Genomic DNA, 21,466 nt, shown 5'->3' on the forward strand with positions numbered 1-21,466 from the left:
ATTCCCCTGCCACTAGACCTTGCCTGCTGAGAAAGTCTGCAGCCCAGTTGTCTATCCCCGGGATATGGACAGCTGAAATAATGGGAATGTGCATCTCTGCCCAAAGAAGAATCCTGGAGACTTCTTTCATCGCTGCCCTGCTGCGAGTTCCTCCCTGACGGTTGACGTAAGCCACAGCCGTGGCTTTGTCTGACTGGATCCGAACCGGGAGGCCCAGAAGAAAGGGTTGAAAGGTCTGAAGGGCCAGAAATATGGCCCTCATCTCCAGAATGTTGATATGAAGGGATCGCTCGGGGTGAGACCAGCGTCCGTGAGCAGTGTGGTGGAGAAACACCGCCCCCCCCCCAGCCTAACAGGCTGGCATCTGTCATGACTACGTGCCAGTGGACAGGGCGGAAGGACTTCCCCTGAGATAGGGATGAGACCTGAGTCCACCAGACGAGGGAGCTGAGCGCAGTCCGAGATAAGCGGACTGACCGGTCTAGAGAGGCTGGATTCTTGTCCCAAGAGGACAGAAGATCCAGTTGTAGAGGGCGCAAATGGAATTGGGCAAACAACACGGCTTCCTTGACTGCTACCATCTTGCCTAACACTCTCATCCCACTCCGGAGGGATGTGTAACGGCGGGAGCGGATGGATTGGGCGGCCCGGATCAGGGAAGACCTCTTGTCTTCTGGAAGAAAAACCCCGGGCCTGAACCGTGTCTATCAACATACCTAAAAAGGTGATGCGCTGATGAGGAATGAGGGATGACTTGTTGAAGTTGAGAAGCCACCCTGGCCTTGAGAGCGTGTCTGGGCAAATTTGCACGCTTTCTGAGCAAACTTGAAGAGAGCTCCCTTTGATAAATAGGTCGTCTAAATAAGAAACGACCAGGACGCCTCTGGAGTGTAAAATGGACATGATGGCTGCCATGATCTTTGTGAATACCCGAGGCGCAGTAGCCAGTCCAAAGGGAAGGGCCCTGAATTGGAAATGACAGTGTCCTACGGCAAAACGAAGGAACCGTTGATGCGATACACATATGGGAATGTGTAAATAAGCATCTTGATTGTCTATGGAAGCTAGGAATTCTCCCGGTTCCATAGCAGCTAGTACTGCTCTCAATGACTCCATTCGGAAGGTCCGAATCCGTACGGACCTGTTTAGCCTTTTGAGGTCTAGGATAGGACAGACAGAGCCATCTTTTTTGGGGACGACAAAGAGGTTTGAATAGAAACCTTTGCTGCGCTGTTCCAGGGGCACTGGAATGATAACATTTGCTTTTTGCACAGAGGCCATGGCCTGACATAAGGCCTGGCTTTGCGTTGTGGACTTTGGAAGCCGAGAACACAGAAACCTGTTGGCTGGTAGGGAATGGAAATCGATCTTGTAACCTGAGGTGATGATTTCTCGAACCCAAGCATCGTGAGTATGGTCTAGCCAGATATCCTGAAAAAGCAGAAGCTGCCCTCCAACAGGAGTCGGCTCTGAGGGGTACCCGGCGTCATGCTGAAGGGGCCTTCGCGAGGCGAGGTCCCTTGGGTTTAGATTGCCTGGGGTGGGAACGCCAGGAAAAGTCCCTTGAGGGACCGGATCCCCGATCTGAGTGTTGCGACGACCCCTGTGATGGTTTTTGGGGGGCGGGCCGAAAGGACTGCCTGCGCCAAGAAGACTTTTTAAAATTTTTGGATACAGGCCACTTTTGTGGTAGAATGGTACTTTTAGCACCTGTCATCTCAGATATAAGCTTGTCCAGGGATTCTCCAAACAGACGAAGACCCTGGAAGGGGAGTGTGGACAGGGATTTCTTGGAGGCACTGTCCGCGTTCCATATCTTTAGCCACAGGACTCTGTGGGCAAAAACAGCGTTGGCTGCCGTTAGGGCTGACAAACTAGCTGCATCTAAGGAGCCGTCAAGCAAGTAATTAGAGGCTAGAGAGAACAAATCAAGGATCTCAAGAGCCTCTGAAGGAATATTGCAAGAGCGAATCAACTTGCGCAAGTTCCTACTCCGCACACTCATAGCTCTCGCCACCCATGTCAAGGCAAACAGGGGGCGCAGAGAGGAGCCTGAAGCCTGGAAAATAGATTTGACCGCAGCATCAACTGCGCGGTCGGACGAGTCCTTGAGAGACGCGGTGTCTGAGACAGACATAACCGTGTGTTTAGCCAGCCTGGATACTGGTGGATCCACAACGGGGGTACTGACCAGATCTTAACCAGTTCCGATGGAAAGGGATAAGTGAATGAAGAGGAGGATTTTTTATTAAACCTCCTATCAGGGTGATCCCACCGTTTAGATATGATTTGATGAAAAATCGGATTCTGGGCAAGGGACTTAGGAGGCTTCTTGGCCCGCTTGATTGCCGACTGAAAAGTCGGGTCCGAAGGCTGATCAGAAATCGACAGAGTGATTGACAGCCGAAATTAATGTGTCTTCCATATGTCTAGACTCAGAAGGGACATCTGAACCAGAGTCAGAGTCTCGGGAATCGTGACTACTAAAGGTCACGGAACCTGAGTCAGACTGATCATCGTCCGAGTCGGACGAGACGTAACAGTCGCAATGGCGCCTTTTGGAGACAGCCTTTTTACGTACTGGGAACGAGACACCAGACGAAGGCGGGCTCCCCTGGGGGAGCTGAGCCGGGGGGGAGGCTGTGAGAGCCTGTGGAAGGCTGGGATATCTGAGCAGCCAGGTCATCTAACCTCTTTAGACATTAGAAGAGCCCAGGCAGGAGTAACGTCATCAGACTGGGGTACTGCCTGGATAGTGGCCGTAGCCAAATCCACAGACTGCACGACCTCCTGGTCCGGCAGCGGAGGCTGTTGTGACACGGTAGTAGGGGCATCGCAGCCCCGGCATAGTGGATAGCTTCGGCAATTACAAAAAGTAATGGTTGGAGTGTCCACAAGTGGTACAAGCATAGTACAGGTCCGTAGAGGATGCCTGGGAAGCTTTATCACCCTTGCGGTTACGCATGTCAGCAACAGTTCCACAATAAGTACAGTGAGCCTCTAGCAGTATTATAAATGGGACTGCTGTGGGTGAGGAGCTGCTAGCAGTATTATAAATGACTGCTATGCAGAGCCGGTGTATACCGAGTAAAGTAGCACACCCTGTCAAACAGTCGGTATATACCTGCAGACACAGTCAGTATATACCACTAAAAGCTGATATACACCGCCAGCCAGCAGACACACACCGCTAGAAAGACAGCGATATACCACTGAGCAGAGCGGTATATAGTGCTGCAGAGTTGCAGAGCCAAAGAGGCGATCTCACCCGTGTCTGCTCCCCACATGTAATGGCGTCCAGTGTTCTCTGGCAGCATGGAGGGGAGAGACGGCCCACTTGAGGGAGCGGCTTCTGGAGCAGTGGAGGGGGCGTTGCTAGAATGCAGGCAGACGCCGGGAGCTAAATTAATGATACTTCCCCGGGATCACGGCCTGCATCGCCCCACCGGCGCCTTTTCAGGCAGCGGTTTGGATGCAGGGGACAGATGACTCGTCGTCTCCCTACCTGCTCTTGGCTCCGTCTGAAGACGCGTCGGTCCTGGGATGCGGGGATCTCGGGGACGCATCTTCGGCTCAAGGCTGAAGCAGGTCCTCGGCTCTGCTAGCCCTCTGGAGCTACCTTGGTGTGAGGTGCTTCCAGGGAGCCTGGAGGGGTACGCAGACCCGACCAATTGGGCGCGAGGGAAGACTGACTGCTTGTGCACGCCAGGTTTCCTCTGCCCGTACACGGGGGGGGAACGGGGGTGGCAAGGCACCCTGGTATTGCCCCTATCAAAAATAGAATGAATAAGAAAAGAAAAACAAAATAAAAAGTAAAAATAAGCTGGCCTGAGGCACCTCTGGTGGAGCTCAGTCCAGACATGTCAGCCTCCCTGCTGCCACTAGGAAAAAACTGAGCTAGTTTCCTGCCTAGCTAGGGTATATGCTGTGGGGAAAGGAGCTAACACTTTTGCAAATCTAGTGTCAAGCCTCCCTGGAGACACCATAATACCCACTGTCTGTGTCCCCCAATGAAAAGGCGAGAAAGGAATAAAAATAAAATATATGATGATGTTATAAAGCAAGCTTTCGAGACATCTCAGGTCACTTCCTCAGGCATGGTATGACAACATATCTGAAGAAACACAAATATCTGAACAAACAGAGCAGAGAGATGGCATAATAAAATACATTTAAAAAAAACCCACTGTGCTTAGAAAGTGAATCCTTAGTTAGCTTTGATTAGTGATGGGAGTTTTATTGTCCCAATATCCATGTAGGATCAGAAGTCTGGAGACTCACCAGACCTCTGATCCCACATGGATATTGGGACAATAAAACACACCACTAATCAAAGCTAACTAAAGCCCCCCCCCCCGTCACATTTAGCGACTTACCAGCGATCCCGAAAATGATGCGACCTGATAAGGATTGCTGGTAAGTCGCTGGGAGATCGCAGGTGAGATGTCACACAGTCAGACCTTAGTAACGATACAGGTCGCAGTAGCGACCTGTATAACGATCTCTGCTGTCATTGGGACCCTGTCACACAGTGTCAAACATAGCGATGTGTCCTGCCCAGCAGGACATCGCCATTGAAGAAAATGGTCCAAGACATTCAGCAACGACCGGCGACCTCACAGCAGGGGCCAGGTCGTTGCTGGATGTCACACATAACGAGATCGCTAGCGAGATCGCTGTTGCGTCACAAAAACCGTGACTCAGCAGCGATGTCGGTAGCTCAGCGAGACGTGGCCTTAAGAATTCACTTTCTAAGCTCAGTGTTTGTTTATTTAAATGTATTTTATTATGCCATCCCTCTGCTCTGTTTGTGTATATATTTGTGTTTCTTCAGATATTTTGTCATACCATGCCTGAGGAAGAGACCTGAGATGTCTCGAAAGCTTGCTTTATAACATCATCATATATTTTATTTGTATTTTAGTTAGCCATTAAAAGGTATCACAACTACAAAATTGTAATTTTGTTTCTCTCACTGAGAGCAATCAATAATTGTTCAACTGGCTAACACGGTACCAAAACCTTTTTCTTTTAGACCAAGGTTACACATGGAACAATACCAAGCCCAATATCTGTTCATTGTAGTATAACTTTTAAGACTTAGAATTAAACACCTTGATCATTTTATTGTCTATTACAAAATAATATAAAGCAAATGTTTACACAAAACAGGGTAAGTAATAATACAAGCAAGTCAATTCTTGCCAAATGTCTTTCAATTTGTGGAGACCAAGACAAAGCATAAAACACATTATATTGTGAAAAGACGGCACAGGCACAGACAAGTAATGATTCTATAACATATAGTAAAATTGTCTAAAACGGGTATTTAGCAGAGAACATTCATTACAATTCTTTACACTCCAACAGTCTCCATAGCAGCAGAAGAGAAATTATGTGCACAAATTAAATGTTCTTTTGGGTATTGTACTGGATCCCACTTGAAAATGAGATTCTGTACCATTCACATAGGAGCGTACAAGTGAAAGAGAAGAAAAAAAAACAAAAAACCCAAATGTATAAAATAAAAAAACAGAAATTTGGCTACTCCAGCTGCCCTCCTTCACCCAAACACTATGCAAAGTGTTATTTTTATTTTTTTTTTTTCCTTGTCCTTCCTCTCCCGAGAAATCATTTTATGTGCATTCATTGCACTCTAAGGTAAAGGGAGAATGACTGTTCAATCCAAGTCCAGGCATCATGATGGGACCAAACATTTAAAGTCCACCTTTACACCTGCTTGGGTTCCCGCTATCTCCATCCTCGCCTCTTCTTTGAGTGATAGTTCTGGCTTCATATGCTTCAGAGGAAACAGAGAGAAGACAAAAGCAGGCGGGAAGGTGTACTTAAATGTTTGGCCCCGCCACGGTGTACCAAGCACCTGTACCAAGTTTGTGCACTACTAGGACAACCCCTTCTAATTCTACAGGTTTCTCCCAGGTAAAATAATAAAATCTATGCTCACCTCCTGTACTTGCCGTTCCAGCAGTGCCGCAGCTCGTGGTGCCGGGGCTCACATGGGGTTATGACATCACACAAGCCCCGCATCCAATCAGCGCCAGTTTCTTCTCATCGCCTTCGGACCATGGCCCAAACAGAAAGTATTTTTAAATCTTAACCTCTTCAGGACAAGGCCATTTTCAATTTTGTCATTTTGTTTTTTTCCTTCCCTTTTGTATTTTTCTATGAAAATAGCCATATGAGGGCTTATTTTTTGAGGGACAAGTTGTACTTTTGAATGACATCACGGAGCCCGGGGGTCAGGCGATGGGGAACAGCGGTCCGCAATAGCGTCTCTCACAGGCACTATTGCCAACATAAGGTATTTGAGAGAAACACTGTTTCTCAACATATCAATCTAAAAAATAAAAAATATGGGTGAATCACCCCTTTAAGTTATTGGCAACACCTGAGTTAATTAAAGACACACCTATGATGTATTTTAATGCCCACCTCAAACACACTACTTCTTTGTGGAGCATCTTGGGCAGTCAAAAGAAATCAGCCAAGATCTCAGGAAGAGAATTGTAGACTTGCACAAGTCTGATTTTTCTTTGGGTGCAATTTGAAGGTGCCTTGTTCATCTGTGCAAACAATTATACGCAAGTACAAACAAGATGGGAATGAAAAGCCATCATACTGCTCAGGAAGGATACAGGTTCTGTGTACCAGAGATGAATGTGCTCTGGTCATACATGTGCATATCAACCCAAGAACAAAAGCAAAAGACCTTGTGAAGAAGCTGGCAGAAGCTGGCAAGATTGTGTCATTATCCACAGTGAAACAAGTACTTTATCAACATGGGCTGAAAGGCCACTCTGCCAGGGAGAAGCCATTACTCCAAAAGAAACATAAAAAAGCCAGATTAATTTTTGCAAGTGCACACAGGATCAAAGACCTTCATTTTTGGAGACATGTTCTGTGGCCTGACAAAACTAAAATGGTCTGGCCTCAATGACCATTGTTACGTTTGGAGGAAAATGGGAGAAGCTTTAAAGCCTAAGAACACCATCCCAACTATGAAACACGGGGGTGGCAGCATCATGTTGTGGGGTTGTTTTGCTCCAGGAGGGACTGGTGCACTTCACTTTTCATGAGGAAAGAAGATCATGTGGCAATACTTAAGCAACATCTCAAGACATCAGGCGATCAGCTCATTACATTTTTGGACACAGGAGCTCAGAGCATTCTCATTATACTGGTGGACACACAGACGCTCAGTTGTTCCATTTGTGAATACATAGGTGCTCAGCTTGTTACCTTTATGGACACACAGGCACTCAGCTTGTTACATTTGTGGACACACTGGTGCTCAGGTTGTTACATTTGTGGACAGAGGCGCTGAGCTTGTTACCTTTGTGGACACAGGCGCTCAAGCTTGTAACCTTTGTGGACACAGGCGCTCAGCTTGTTACCTTTGTGGACACAGGCGCTCAGCTTGTTACCTTTGTGGACACACAGGCGCTCAGTTTGTTACATTTGTGGACACAGGCGCTCAGTTTGTTACCTTTGTGGACACAGGCGCTCAGCTTGTTACCTTTGTGGACACAGGCGCTCAGTTTGTTACCTTTGTGGACACAGGCGCTCAGTTTGTTACATTTGTGGACACAGGCGCTTAGCTTGTTACCTTTGTGGACACAGGCGCTCAGCTTGTTACCTTTGTGGACACAGGCGCTCAGTTTGTTACCTTTGTGGACACAGGCGCTCAGCTTGTTACATTTGTGGACACAGGCGCTCAGGTTGTTACCTTTGTGGACACAGGCGCTCAGCTTGTTACCTTTGTGGACACAGGTGCTCAGCTTGTTACATTTGTGGACACAGGCGCTCAGCTTGTTACCTTTGTGGACACACAGGCGCTCAGTTTGTTACATTTGTGGACACAGACGCTCAGTTTGTTACATTTGTGGACACAGGCGCTCAGCTTGTTACATTTGTGGACACAGGCGCTCAGCTTGTTACATTTGTGGACACAGGCGCTCAGCTTGTTACCTTTGTGGACACACAGGCGCTCAGTTTGTTACATTTGTGGACACAGGCGCTCAGCTTGTTACATTTGTGGACACAGGCGCTCAGTTTGTTACATTTGTGGACACAGGCGCTCAGCTTGTTACATTTGTGGACACAGGCGCTCAGGTTGTTACCTTTGTGGACACAGGCGCTCAGCTTGTTACCTTTGTGGACACAGGTGCTCAGCTTGTTACATTTGTGGACACAGGCGCTCAGCTTGTTACCTTTGTGGACACACAGGCGCTCAGTTTGTTACATTTGTGGACACAGGCGCTCAGTTTGTTACATTTGTGGACACAGGCGCTCAGCTTGTTACATTTGTGGACACAGGCGCTCAGCTTGTTACATTTGTGGACACAGGCGCTCAGCTTGTTACCTTTGTGGACACACAGGCGCTCAGTTTGTTACATTTGTGGACACAGGCGCTCAGCTTGTTACATTTGTGGACACAGGCGCTCAGTTTGTTACATTTGTGGACACAGGCGCTCAGTTTGTTACATTTGTGGACACACAGGCGCTCAGTTTGTTACCTTTGAGGACACATGCGCTGAACTTGTTACAGTGTATCCATCACAACAGCAGGACAGTTTTTTGTTGTTTTTTTTTTTGCTGTAAACAATGAAGTTTCCCATTGAATTACAGCAGGAAGGAAAGGAGACAAAGTATATTGTGTACAAAAAGTTTTGATATAGAAAGAATGCCCTTTATTTGCAGATTATTGTCTTGAATATAGGTAGTAAACACAGGACCACAGCCAGTCACAGCTGAGAACTGGGCCACCAATACTTAATCAGACTTAAGGCCCAGTCACACACAACGACTTACCAGCGATCCCGAAAATGATGCGATCTGATAGGGATCGCAGGTAAGTCGCTGGGAGGTCGCAGGTGAGATGTCACACAGTCAGATCTTACCAGCGATGCAGGAACAATACAGATCGCAGTAGCGACCTGTATAACGATCTCAGCAGTCACTGTGACCCTGTCACACAGTGTCAAACACAGTGATGTGCCCTGCCCAGCAGGACATCGCCTTTGAAGAAAATGGCCTGGACCATTCTGCAACGACTAGAGATCTCACAGCAGCGGCCTGATCACTGGTAGGTGTCACACATAACAAGATCGCTAACGGGATCGCTACTGCTTCACCAAACGGTGACTCATCTGCGATCTCGCTAGCGATCTCGTTATGTGTGACGGTACCTTTCCACTGGTAAATGTGAGAACATATTAGTGAGACGACAATACTCTCATAACAGACTATCATTTAAGAATTCATTTTCATTTTAGCAACGATATCCAACATATTTTCTCTATCGCTTCTACTCTACACACATATAAGCAAATTAAGAATTAGTCCATTTTATTCTACATGATATAATTTCCATTAGGAATTTCTTGTCTCCACTAAATGACTATTATATTTAGTTCTCTGCTTTCAACATACATCATTTAGGAGCTTTCTTAATAATATTATTGAGAGAAAATAAGTGAACATCCGACTTACTGAGCTGTAGAGAAATCCTTCACCATTCATGGCCACGTAGAGTCCTGCCTTAACTCCTTGTATTGCAACCACTCGGAGACCCACGGGAATTAGATTGAAGAGGGCTGAAGTGGAAAAAAAAGATTTTTCAGAGATAAACCTCAATCTACTATTCATGTAATAATCTAATTAGCATTATAATACAGGTTAATAACATCAACTCTTAGAGTTTCGATCCATTAATGTTGTGTATGCAGATTATATTTGCAGAATAGTTTTACTTTTATGTGACCCCGATTAATTTTACATTAAATGTACTACATAATAGGAAAATAATTACATGTGTCTGAAATAGTGAAATATAAAACAAACCAATTAAATAGCTGTAGTGGAGAAATAAAATCAGCTATATATATATACACAGTTGAAACGAGAAGTTCACATACACTACCTATAAAGTCACATATGCCTGTTTTTCTTGCTATTTGGCATGAAATCGGAGTAAATCTTTCCCGTTTTAGGTCAATATATTTGCCAAATGCCAGAATGATGAGAGAGAGAATGTTTACGGCATTTTTATTACTTTCTGCAAAGTGAAAAGTTTACATACACTAAAGGGTGCTTAACACGCTGCAACATCACTAACGATATATCGTCGGGGTCACGTCGTTAGTGATGCACATCCGGCGCCGTTAGCGACATCGCAGCGTGTGACACCAAGAAGCGACAATCAACGGGCGCAAAAAAAGTGAAAAATCGTTGCTCGTTGACACGTCGCTCCTTTTCATAATATCGTTGCTGCTGCAGGTAATATGTTGATCGTCGTTCCTGCGGCAGCACACATCGCTATGTGTGACACCGCAGGAACGACGAACATCTCCTTACCTGCATCCAACGGAAATGAGGAAGGAAGAAGGTGGGCGGCATGTTCCGGCATCTCATCTCCGCCCCTCTTCTGCTATTGGACGGCTGCCGTGTGACGTCGCACGAACCTCCCCCTTAGAAAAGAGGCGGATCGCCGGCCAGAGCAACGTCGCAGGAAAGGTAAGTCCGTGTGACGGGTGTTAGCGATGTTGTGCGCCACGGGCAGTGATTTGCCCGTGACGCACAACCGACGGGGGCGGGTACGCTTGCTAGCGATATCGGTACCGATATCGCAGTGTGTAAAGTACCCTTTAGAGTACTATGGCTTTAAACAATATGGAAATCACCAAAGGAGAAGGAAGTCTGGCACCAAAAACAACACACACCTTGCTCTTCTTCAATCAACCTGGGCACACAGACCAGGACTAGCCAATTATCAGACCAACGCAGGGCAGTGCTCAACCTGGCAGACAGCACACAAGTCCATATCCAACAGTGAGAAAGAAAATAGGGAGGCACTCACCCTGTTTAAAAGCCTTCTTTATTTCATCCAAAAGTTAAAATTGCAGGAGATGGATGCGGGAGATGTCTGGGACGACGGTGAATGTTTCGAACACAGCAGCGCTTTGTCGGTTGTGTCAGGATGCGTAGAAGCTTGTATTCTTATTATAATGGGGTTTTAATTTTATTGCAAGAATAAAACCTTTATGAGATTCACCATCTTTGGAAGTGACAGTATTTAGACCATGGTCCGGGCATTTTTTTGGCCAGAGTCTAACAAAGATTTGAACCCGACCAACATTTCCTATGGGTACACGATAAGGCTATAATTCTTTTTTCTATTTTATTCACTGTGTTCACTATATGGAAACACTGATGTGTGGATGTGATGCCTCAGGTCAGTACAAGTTTGTAGATACCAAACATGTATAGGTTTACTTTTATATAAAGGGTAAAAAAAAATTCAGACGTTCGTCCCAAAAAAGCGAAGCACTTTTTGTGCCATATTCCACAACCTGTAGCATTCTCATTTTTCGGTATTTATGTCTCAGTGACTGCTTATTTTTTACGTCCCGAGCTGACATTTTTAAATAATACCATTTTTGCACAGATGCTACGTTTTGATCGCCTGCTATTGCATTTTGTGCAAAATCTGTGACAACCAAAAAACGCAATTCTGTCGTCTGGAGTTTTTTGCTGTTACACCGTTTACAGATTAATTGATTTCATATTTTGATAGATCGGGTATTTCTGAAAGCGACGATATCAAATGTGTGTATATTTTTTTAACCGTTTAATTTTCAATGGGGTGAATGGGGGCTGAATCTTTTAGCGTTTTTATTTTTTTTAAAAAAAAAAAAACTTTTTTATTTGTTTATTTTACTAGTCCCCCTAGGGGACTATAAGGATCAGTCTGATCGCTCAATCATTTCTGATGATTAGCGCTTCACAGCTCTGATCAGCAGAAATGCAGCGTTCCTGTTAGAGCCACTGCTCTGTCGTCTGTAACAGGAACTACATGATAGCGACAGGAATCATTACATGACCTGTCACTACCATGGCAACCATCGGCTCTTTGTGATCACGACCATTTAAATCGCGCTGTTAAATTGGATCCACCAGAGCCTGTTAGTCGCAAATGTTTGCTATTCAAATCAGTAGACATGTGCAAGGATTGCCGCCGGCTCACCACAGCAGCCACCGTTGATTACCCCTTCATGATTTAGGACGTACTTGTAAGTCCTCAGTCGTGAAGGGGCTAATGCACACCAACACACTGCTTCTTTGTGTAGCATCATGGGAAAGTCAAAAGTAATCAGTCAAGATCTCAGGAAGAGAATTGTGGACTTGCACAAGTCTGGTTCATCCGTGGGTGCAATTTCCAAATACCTGATGGTGCCTCATTGATTCGTACAAAAAATTATACGCAAGAACAAACAAAATGGGAATGTCCAGCCTTCATACTGCTCAGGAAGGAGATGGGTTCTGTGTTACAGAGATGAACGTGCTTTGATTAGACATGTGCATATCAACCCAAGAACAAAAGCAAAAGATAAAGATAATGGCGGAAGATTGTGTCATTATTACAGTGAAACGAGCACTGTAATAACATGGGCTGATAGGCCACTCTACCAGGAAGAAGCCATTACTCCAAAAGAAACATAAAGAAGTCAGATTATTTTTTTTAAATGCACACAGGAACAAAGACCTTATTTTGTGGCTTGACAAAACTAAAATTGAACTGTTTGGCCATATTGACCAAGCTTTGAAGGCAAAAAAACATCCTAGCTGTGAAACACGTGTGTGGCAGAATCATGTTGTGGGGTTGTTTTGCTTCATGAGGCACTGGTGGACTTCACAAAATAGATGGCATCATGAGCAAAGAAGATTCTGTGGCAATACTGAAGCAACATCTCAAGACATCAGCCAGGAACTTAAAGCTTGGGAGGAAATGGGTCTTCTAAATAGACCCAAAGCATACTGCCAGACTGGTTACAAAAAGGCTTAAGGATAACAAAGTCAATGTTTTGGAGTGGCCATCACAAAACCCTGATCTCAATCCTATTGAAAACGTATGGGCAAAGCTGAAAAGGCAGGTGCGAGCAAGGCGACCTACAAACATGGCTCAGTTACACCAGTGCTGCCAGGAGGAACAGGCCCAAATTCCTACCAACTATTGTGAAAAGCTTGTGGAAGGATATCCAAAATGTTTGACCCAAGTCATACAGTTTATGGGCAATGGTACCAAATACTAATGAAATGTATGTAAACTTTTAAGTTTGCAAATGTAATAAAAATGCCTTAAATATTCTCTCTCTCATGATTCTGGCAATTGAAAAATATAAATAATTATTGTAATCCTAATTGAGCTAAAACAGGAAAGGTTTACTCTTAATTCATGTCAGATAGTGAGAAAAACACACATGTCTTTTTATATAGTGTATGTAAACTTCTGGTTTCAACTGTACATGTATAATTTTGTTTGTTGTTTGAGTGGTGAAAAAAATTTGGGAAATTTGCACAAAAAAAAAATAAAAATAAAAATAAAAACTGTGCTTCTGTTACCTGTCTGGTTCTGTCTTTTGTGTGGTTTCAACTGCATATATTTGGTACATGTCACCATTATCTGAGGGTGCGCTTTGCATGGCGAGCTGACATTTTAGTGGGTATATGTGATGTTTTGCCAGCATTTACTAAAAAGAGACACAGATCCATAAAGTTCAATCTTTCCCACAAGTATTTATAACCCACAACACCATTTGTTGTGAGAAAAGCATCCAACCCTTTTTAGTTGCTGCTACAGTATCTGCCATTACTATCTCTTGCAGTGGAGCATTCCACAGTCTGACTGCTCTAACTGTAAAGAATCCTTTCCCATTTTAGACCTTGATCGCCTTTCCTCAACACATACTGAATGTGCACTGGTTGTCAGTACAGTCTATGGAAGAAATAAGTCCTGTGCCAGTACAGTACTTTATATTGACCACGCATGTATTAATACATATAAATGAGATCTACTCAGACCTTTTCATCTTTTTTTTTAGCTGCCCGCCTTTGAACGAAGTCTAAAATAATATAATTTTATAAGTTGATAGTTGGACTTTTGCAGATGTGTTATTACCAAACACTGTTTTTTATTACACAAAAGTGGCCTGGTTCAAAATTCTTAGGCTGTGTGCCCACGGGAGCTTGTTTGTGCGGATTTTGCATAGGAAAACCTGCGGATTTTTCTGGATTTTCCAGATAAATCCGCAAGTTTTAGCATGTACAGGCACTCCCCATGTTATCCTATGGGACATGGGGAGTGCTGTGTCCACGCTGCGGAAAGTGCAGCTGCCGACCATGCTGCGGATGTAGGCATCCGCATGTATAATTGCATGTCAATTATTCATGCGGAATTACCTGCGGAGGTCCCGGACCTCCGCTATGGAGATGAGTGGCCGAGACGTCCGCAGGTAAGCCGCATGAATTTCCGCATGTTTCCCGCAGTTATTCCGCTGTAATCTAGCAGCTAAAAATAGCTGTGGACGCCGTCGTGCAGCTGCGGGAAACATGCACTCGTACCTGCGAATACATCCACAGGTACGAGCGCCCGTGGGCACATAGCCTTATGCTTAACATTTTTTTTTCACTTACATTTTTGGTTCAAGACCCCATAGGGACTTGAACCTGTGAACATCTGATAACTTATTATATCCTGCAATATCAAAGTATTGTAGTATACATGAAAATATCATGGCCTGCTCTGAAGCTCCGACTGACGGGGCTACACAAGAGCACCAACATGGCAACCCCCAAGTACCATGGATATTTATTGCTACCCCCGGAGCACAATGAAGGGTGTGGATGAGTGCCCTACAATCGTCGGGGCAGGATCACAAGACTTAAATATCCCTGCTATAATTTGATAGCAGCATGTAAGGGGTTAAACAGTAGAGATTGGAGTAAGCTATAAGGTTATGTTCATACAACTTTCTTTTTCTTCAAGAGGATTTAAAGCATGTCTGCCCCAAAAACTGCCTAAAATCATGCTAAAAAACACTAAAAATAATGAACATATTAATTTCTTTGAAAAATGACTTGGTGTTTAAATATTCAGGCTTTTGAGCGTCTTAACCGCTTCAGGTATCCAAAGATGCCAAGTGTTTAACACTTTTGCGCCAGAGCCTGTTTTTCTTATCATGACCAGTTTTTCAATTCTGACCAGCGTCAACTTATCCAGTAATAACTATGGACACTTCAATGGATCCCGGTGATTGTGAGACTGTTTTTCTATTACACTTTATGTTACTGGTAAATTCTGGTCGATATTATTTGTGTTTATTCATGAAAAAAATCTAAAATTTGCAACAGCAAAAAAAATGTGAAAATTTCACAATTTTCCAACTTTTAAATGGAACATGTCACTAGATTTTGGCGTTCTAAATCAAGACTAGCACCGTAAGCAGCGCCTGTGCTCCATTTTATAAAAGTGCATCTTGTGACCTGACTCCCCCTGTAGATCCCACAAATACCTTTCTAATATCTCCCACCATGTATATAAATTTGTCGGTCCGGTCCAATGGGCATCCTATTCACGGCTCCTGTCCCTCCTTTCGGAGCTGAGCTTGGCCTCCTTTGATAATTAACATGGATTACACCTATGGTGCCTTCCACGTAGCTGGGAAAATCTCGCGACTGTGCAGAAAATTTGCCAGACCAACATAGCCACACTTCGCTCTGCCGTATTGCAGGCAGAGTCGAAATATAAATGCGCATCCGCGAGACATTAATATCTCTGCGTATGGAACAAGATCTTCCCCAGCTATATGGGCGATACAGGTGACGTCATCCACATCACCGGGCAAAACCTTATGACTATGCAGTGAACTCGCCGGTTCGCACAGGGGTACTTATGTTTTGGCTCTGCCTGCAAATAGGGCAGAGCGAAGTGTGCCTGCGCGAGCTGGGAATGTCTCTGCACAGGCGCGAGATTTTGCCCGGCTATGTGGATAGCGCCGGAGCCCATAAGGTACCAGAATAAAAGAACTCATAATAGTGACCCCATTTTACAAATACATCTCTCAATGAATTCAACTAGAGGTGAAGTGATCATATTCACACCACAGATGTGTCAGAGCATTTAAAGGGAATCTGTCACCAAATATTTACCACCTAATCTGAGAGCAGCATAACGTAGGTGCAGAGATCCTGATTCCAGCGGTGTGTCACTGGGTTGCTTAGTGTAGCTTTGGTAAAATCACTGTATAATCAGCAGTAGATCATCATTAGAGGACTACTTGGAGTGCTGCCAGATAGTCCAACATATCCATGACCTCTGTATAACAGCTAGACATGCAGCAGAGGACACATTGATTTTATCAAAATGAGAGCAAACAGCTCAGTAAGTGACACATCTCTGGAATCAGGGTCACTTTCTCTACATTATGCTGCTGTCAGATGAGATAGCAAAAACCTGGTGACAGATTCCCTTTAACACTGCTGGGCGGTGAATAAAAAATAATTACAATTTTACCAAAAATTACCACTTGGGTAAATGGGTAAAAGTGGCACCAAAATTTGTCACGATTTCTGCTAAATGTGGCAATACCCCACATGTGGCAGCACAGTACTGCTTAGCCACACAGTGAGACCCAGGAGGGAAGGGGCAATATTCGACTCTGGGAGCACAGATTTTCTTAGAATAGTTTTCAGACTCCATATACAGAGCCCATAAGTGCCAGAAAAGCAAATACCTCTGAAGTGATCCCATTCTGGAAATTACACCCTTTCTAAGAATTTATCTACACATATAGTGACAATTTTTACTCTATGGGTGCTTTACAGAACCAAGCAGCAATGGATATTGCTGAGTGAAAATTGAAAATCTGCCAGTGTAGTGCCCGTACATTGTAGTGCCCGCACATTGTGCCCAGCTCATGCTTCTGGAGATTTGCACCACGTAAATTAAGCGCGCTCCCCTCACTACAGTAATGCCAAAATTGGAGGCTAAATGCGGTTTATGCACACTACGGAGCTCAGAAGGGGGGCAGCATTTGTATTTGAGAGTGCTGGTTTTGCTGGATTTCTTTTGTGGGGGAAGCTAGAGCCTTTTCAGAGCCTTTGTGCTACAAGTATGGTGAAAACCCCCCTATATTTTCATTAACAGATGATGAACCTGAGTGGCGACTAGTTTTTTTTGTGGACTTAGTTGAAGCTTTTATTGGGCAGATAAAGTTTTGGATCACATTATTCCGAGCTCTATGCTGAGCACTTACATCGCGATTTCCTCTAAATCTCCGAATGATGTGAACTTTTATGCACCACTGAAAAGATGGACACGGCAGGATCATAGGCAGACACAGTCAAAAATAACTCCCTCCGCCTCATTATAGGGAATCATCTTTCAGGGTTTTGTCTGAATATTGCATTATATAGACTTACACACCGGGGCGGCACGGTGGCTCAGTGGTTAGCACTGCAGCCTTGAAGCGCTGGGGTCCTGAGTTCGAATCCCACCAAGGACAACATCTGCAAGGAGTTTGTATGTTCTCCCTGTGTTTGCGTGGGTTTCCTCTGGGTTCCCCGGTTTCCTTCCACACTCCAAAGACATACAGATAGGGAATAAAGATTGTGAGCCCCAATGTGGGACAGTGTTCCTGGTGTATGTAAAGCGCTGGGGAATATGTTAGCGCTATATAAAAAAAATAAAGAATTATTATTTATTTATAAGCTGTCGTAAGCGCTCAGTGTAGAGAGCGTGATAAATGTGAGAGTCTCATTGTGATCCAAGGGAGGTAAAATGAATAAATCATCAGGTCAAGAATCGGCTTTATTTATTTTAATCGCCATCATCTGTGCAGTATAAGTGATTAGACAGCTTTATTCTTTGAGCTGATGCCATTACAGTGATGCCAAATTTAGATCGGTTAAAAGTGCTGGAAGAGACAGTAAGCGCAAATAGGGTCTTATCCTAAAACCTTGTTAGCAAAGGTGCTGTAAAGGTAAACTCGCCTGGTGTGGTTGTGAGAGTCACAACCACTGTAATGGCGTAAATATGGCTGCAGCAGAACCCACGTGGAGATACAGTTCAAATATGGAGAGAAAAACATTAATAAAAAGCGCTGCCGTAGAAAGGAGGATCAATGTAGTAGGATGATTTTGTCTAGACAAATAAAATCATTCCTTTTACATGGATCCTCCTTTCTACGTCAGCGCGGTTTATCAACTATCTTCTCTCCATATTTGAACTGCACCAAATTTATATCGGTATATTTGGCGGCTATCACATGCTAAAAACACTTTTTGCATCACCATATTTTGAGAGCTATATTTTTTTTTATAGATTAATGAATATAAAACAGCAAATATTACTGTCTGTTGATTTCTGTTTATCCCATTTTTTTGGGGGGGGTGGGGGGGTAAAGTGACTAAAAAACTGATTTTGCCATTTTAGTTTTTATGGCATTTTTCATACAAAATATATAGTATATTATAAGTAATTGAACCTAAGGACATGCTATAGCAAATATGCTTATTCTTTATTTACGGAATGGATAAAGCGGCCGATTTACACTCATGGCTTGGGTTTATTTATGCATCTTCAAACCATTTTTAGTAGTCACTCCATAGCAAAGCTGTCATGAACAGGGCCTTAATTAGGCACTCAGCAATTGTGTTGTTGAGGGTAGACTCTTTAAGGTCGGGCCTCTGTCTGATCATTGGTATACATGCAATTAAATACTTACCGATCCCGATCTGCCTTGGTTTCCAGTTACACTCTGGTTCTCTTCTCACTTGTGACTTAACTTCCAAATTGCTCAATCACTCTGCGGTCTGTGTCCTGGATTTTGCAATAAAAGTCTATGGAGCCTCAGAACGAGGCCCTATAGACTTAAGCGGGCTTTATACGCTACAACATATCTAACGATGTGTCGGCGGGGTCACGTCGTAAGTGACGCACATCCGGCATCGTTAGTGATGTAGTTGCGTGTGACAGCTACGTGCGATTGCGATTGAACGTAAAACTGTTCATCGCATACACGTCGTTCATTTGCTAAAAATTGCACGTCGGGTTGTTCAATGTTCCCGAGGCAGCACATATCGCAGTGCGTGACACCCCGGGAACGATGAACAGATCTTACCTGGCTCCCGCCGGCTATGCGGAAGGAAGGAGGTGGGCGGGATGTTTACGTCCCGCTCATCTCCGCTTCTATTGGCCGGCTGCCGTGTGACGTCGATGTGACGCCGAACGTCCCTCCCACTCCAGGAAGTGGAGGTTCGCCGCCCACATCGAGGTCGTATGGAAGGGTAAGTACGTGTGACGGAAAATAATAGTTTGTGCGACATGGTCAACAAATTGAACGTACGATGGGGGCCTGTCACATCGCATACGATATCGTATGCTTAATTGTAAGGTGTAAAGCAGGCTTTACTTTGCAAAAGCTATTTCTAGAGAACAGATAGACTAGGGTGATCTGGTGAGTTGAAATTCCAGTCAGGTGAGTGAGAAGATGATCAGAGCGCTGCTGGAAACCAGGCAAGTCAGTGATCGGTACGTTAACACTCTTAAACTACATAACATATACGCTTACAAAATACTAGTGAATACAACATTTCTTGGGAATGCTTCTTTAACCATTCCCTAGATAACACTACACTTTTACATCAAACCATAGGGTCGCTTTATTCATCTGCATTTCAACAGCTAAATAGAGATAAGGCATGCTTCATGTTTAAAATCCACAGCGTGCCGACAATCTGCTGCAGTTCTATGGTATACATATTTAAACAGGGGCTCTCGCTAAGGAACATAAACCTAACATGGATTGAAAAATAATATACATATAGCTATACAGAAATGCATTAATATCTGCACATACATGGAAGCAGAAGAATCCTATTACATTATAGTACTTATCAATAAACAGGCTATTTTATAATGAATGTAGTGTAACTGCAGAGCTGTACAAAAGGTACAGTACTTCAGCAATAATATATCAGCTTTTTTTTTACATCATACAAAACAATGTATTTCTGTTTGGCAAGCTGAAAATACAACATTAATTCACTAAAATAGAGCAATAAATCACTTGTTCTAGGAGTGAAAATGTTAATGTTGCAGTGAACAGCTGTTCTGTGAAAAAGAAAAGAAAATGTGTTTCTGTGGTTCGTGAAAACAAAGTCCCTGATAGGAAACGCAACAGGCATTATACATGATTGATAACGGAAATAAAAAGGGTGATTTTCCTTACTGTAGTCGCTGTTTTCGTCCTTAGTGCCATCAATGCTGCCATCTGGGTGCATCTGCAGGAAGTATCCCTGCTGGCTGAATAACCTTGTCACAATTCCTTTCAGCTGGGGTTCTGTAAAATAAATCCCATCAATACAACGCTTAGAACTGTGCTCAGTGATTGTGCATGGGACAGAATGCTTAGTCACCAGGATAGAAAGTGAATACGCTAATTATGGCTGGCGGGATCACCTGCCTCTAGTCCCTCCAGCTGTGACACTATGAGATGCAATTGTATTAAAAGGGAAGATACTTAAAAAAAAACTTATCTGAATGGCTATACATAGATACACTGTGCCGAACCCTGCCAAGGTCATCATTAGCTTCATCTTCAAAATTGTCCCCTATTTGGCTTTTTAACAGACTTGAAACATACCAGATGTGCCTTTATTTAGTTTCATTGACATGAGCTTAAAGAGGACCACCCACCAGGATTTTCCTATATAAACTAAAGCCAGTGCTATTCTTGTGCTATCATGCGGATTCTAAATATACCATTAGTTGTGAGATCGGATGTATATTTTCTTAAATACAGACAAGTAAAGTTTGTGAAATGCACTGTTATTTGATGAGAAGTGCAACAGAAAATCTAATAGGTGGGTTGGGTTGTGTTAGTTATTCCCTTGTCTGCCTGCTTGTCCTTCCTCCCCCTGTAATAAAGTCATACTGTGGATGCCTTCCTTGGACACGTGCACCTTGGATTGTGTGCCGCCTGGACCTTTTGTTTCTGTAATAACAGAGACAAAGAAGGAAGGACAGGCAGCAGATAGGGGAGGGAATAACTAGCAAAACCCGACCCACCTATTAGATTGCACCGCTCATCAAATAACAGTGCATTTCACAACTTTACTTGCCTGTATTTCAAAAAGTATACATCCGATCTCACAACTAAAGATATGTATAGACTCAGCATGATAGTGCCAGTATAGCACTGGCTTTAGGTTATATATGAAAATCCTGGTGGTTGGTCCTCTTTAAAGGTAAACTCCAGCACTATCTTTGTCCATGTGACGAAATCTCTTTTCTTGGGTTACCATATTGTGCAATGGTCAGCTTACTGGGAAACAAGGGAAGCTACAGACAACCAATACTATCATACACATGGTCATTTCATAAGAAGGCCATATAATTCCACCCAGGTTAATAAATATGGGAACCAATGGTATAAAAAGACCAATTTATGGCACCACCCAGGAGGTATTACATGGGGCAATATTTTCTTGTCCTTCAGAGATAAAGATTCCTGCATACATTAAATATCAGTCGCCAAATCTGACAATTTTGGTGAAACAGGCTAACCATCTGACATATATATGGGTCTTCTGGCTCGGATGTTGG

General features: G+C 43.9%; 1 protein-coding gene across 5 annotated transcripts in view; it reads right to left on the reverse strand.

Annotated features, from left to right (window-relative positions):
• FGF12 (fibroblast growth factor 12) overlaps window positions 1–21,466 on the reverse strand; it is a 744,802-nt gene that overhangs the window by 174,750 nt on the left and 548,586 nt on the right. For 4 of the 5 annotated variants that reach the window (XM_075340487.1, XM_075340486.1, XM_075340484.1 and 1 more), the window contains 2 exons: window positions 20,091–20,201; window positions 9,514–9,617 (listed from right to left, as the gene is read on the reverse strand). In XM_075340487.1, the coding sequence (XP_075196602.1) occupies window positions 9,514–9,617; window positions 20,091–20,201 (215 nt within the window). The remainder of the gene's footprint in view (window positions 1–9,513; window positions 9,618–20,090; window positions 20,202–21,466) is intronic. The other variant, XM_075340488.1, reaches the window with a different exon arrangement.

This window comes from Anomaloglossus baeobatrachus, chromosome 3 (assembly GCF_048569485.1).
Source record: "Anomaloglossus baeobatrachus isolate aAnoBae1 chromosome 3, aAnoBae1.hap1, whole genome shotgun sequence".
In the NCBI taxonomy this organism is placed as follows: domain Eukaryota; kingdom Metazoa; phylum Chordata; class Amphibia; order Anura; family Aromobatidae; genus Anomaloglossus; species Anomaloglossus baeobatrachus.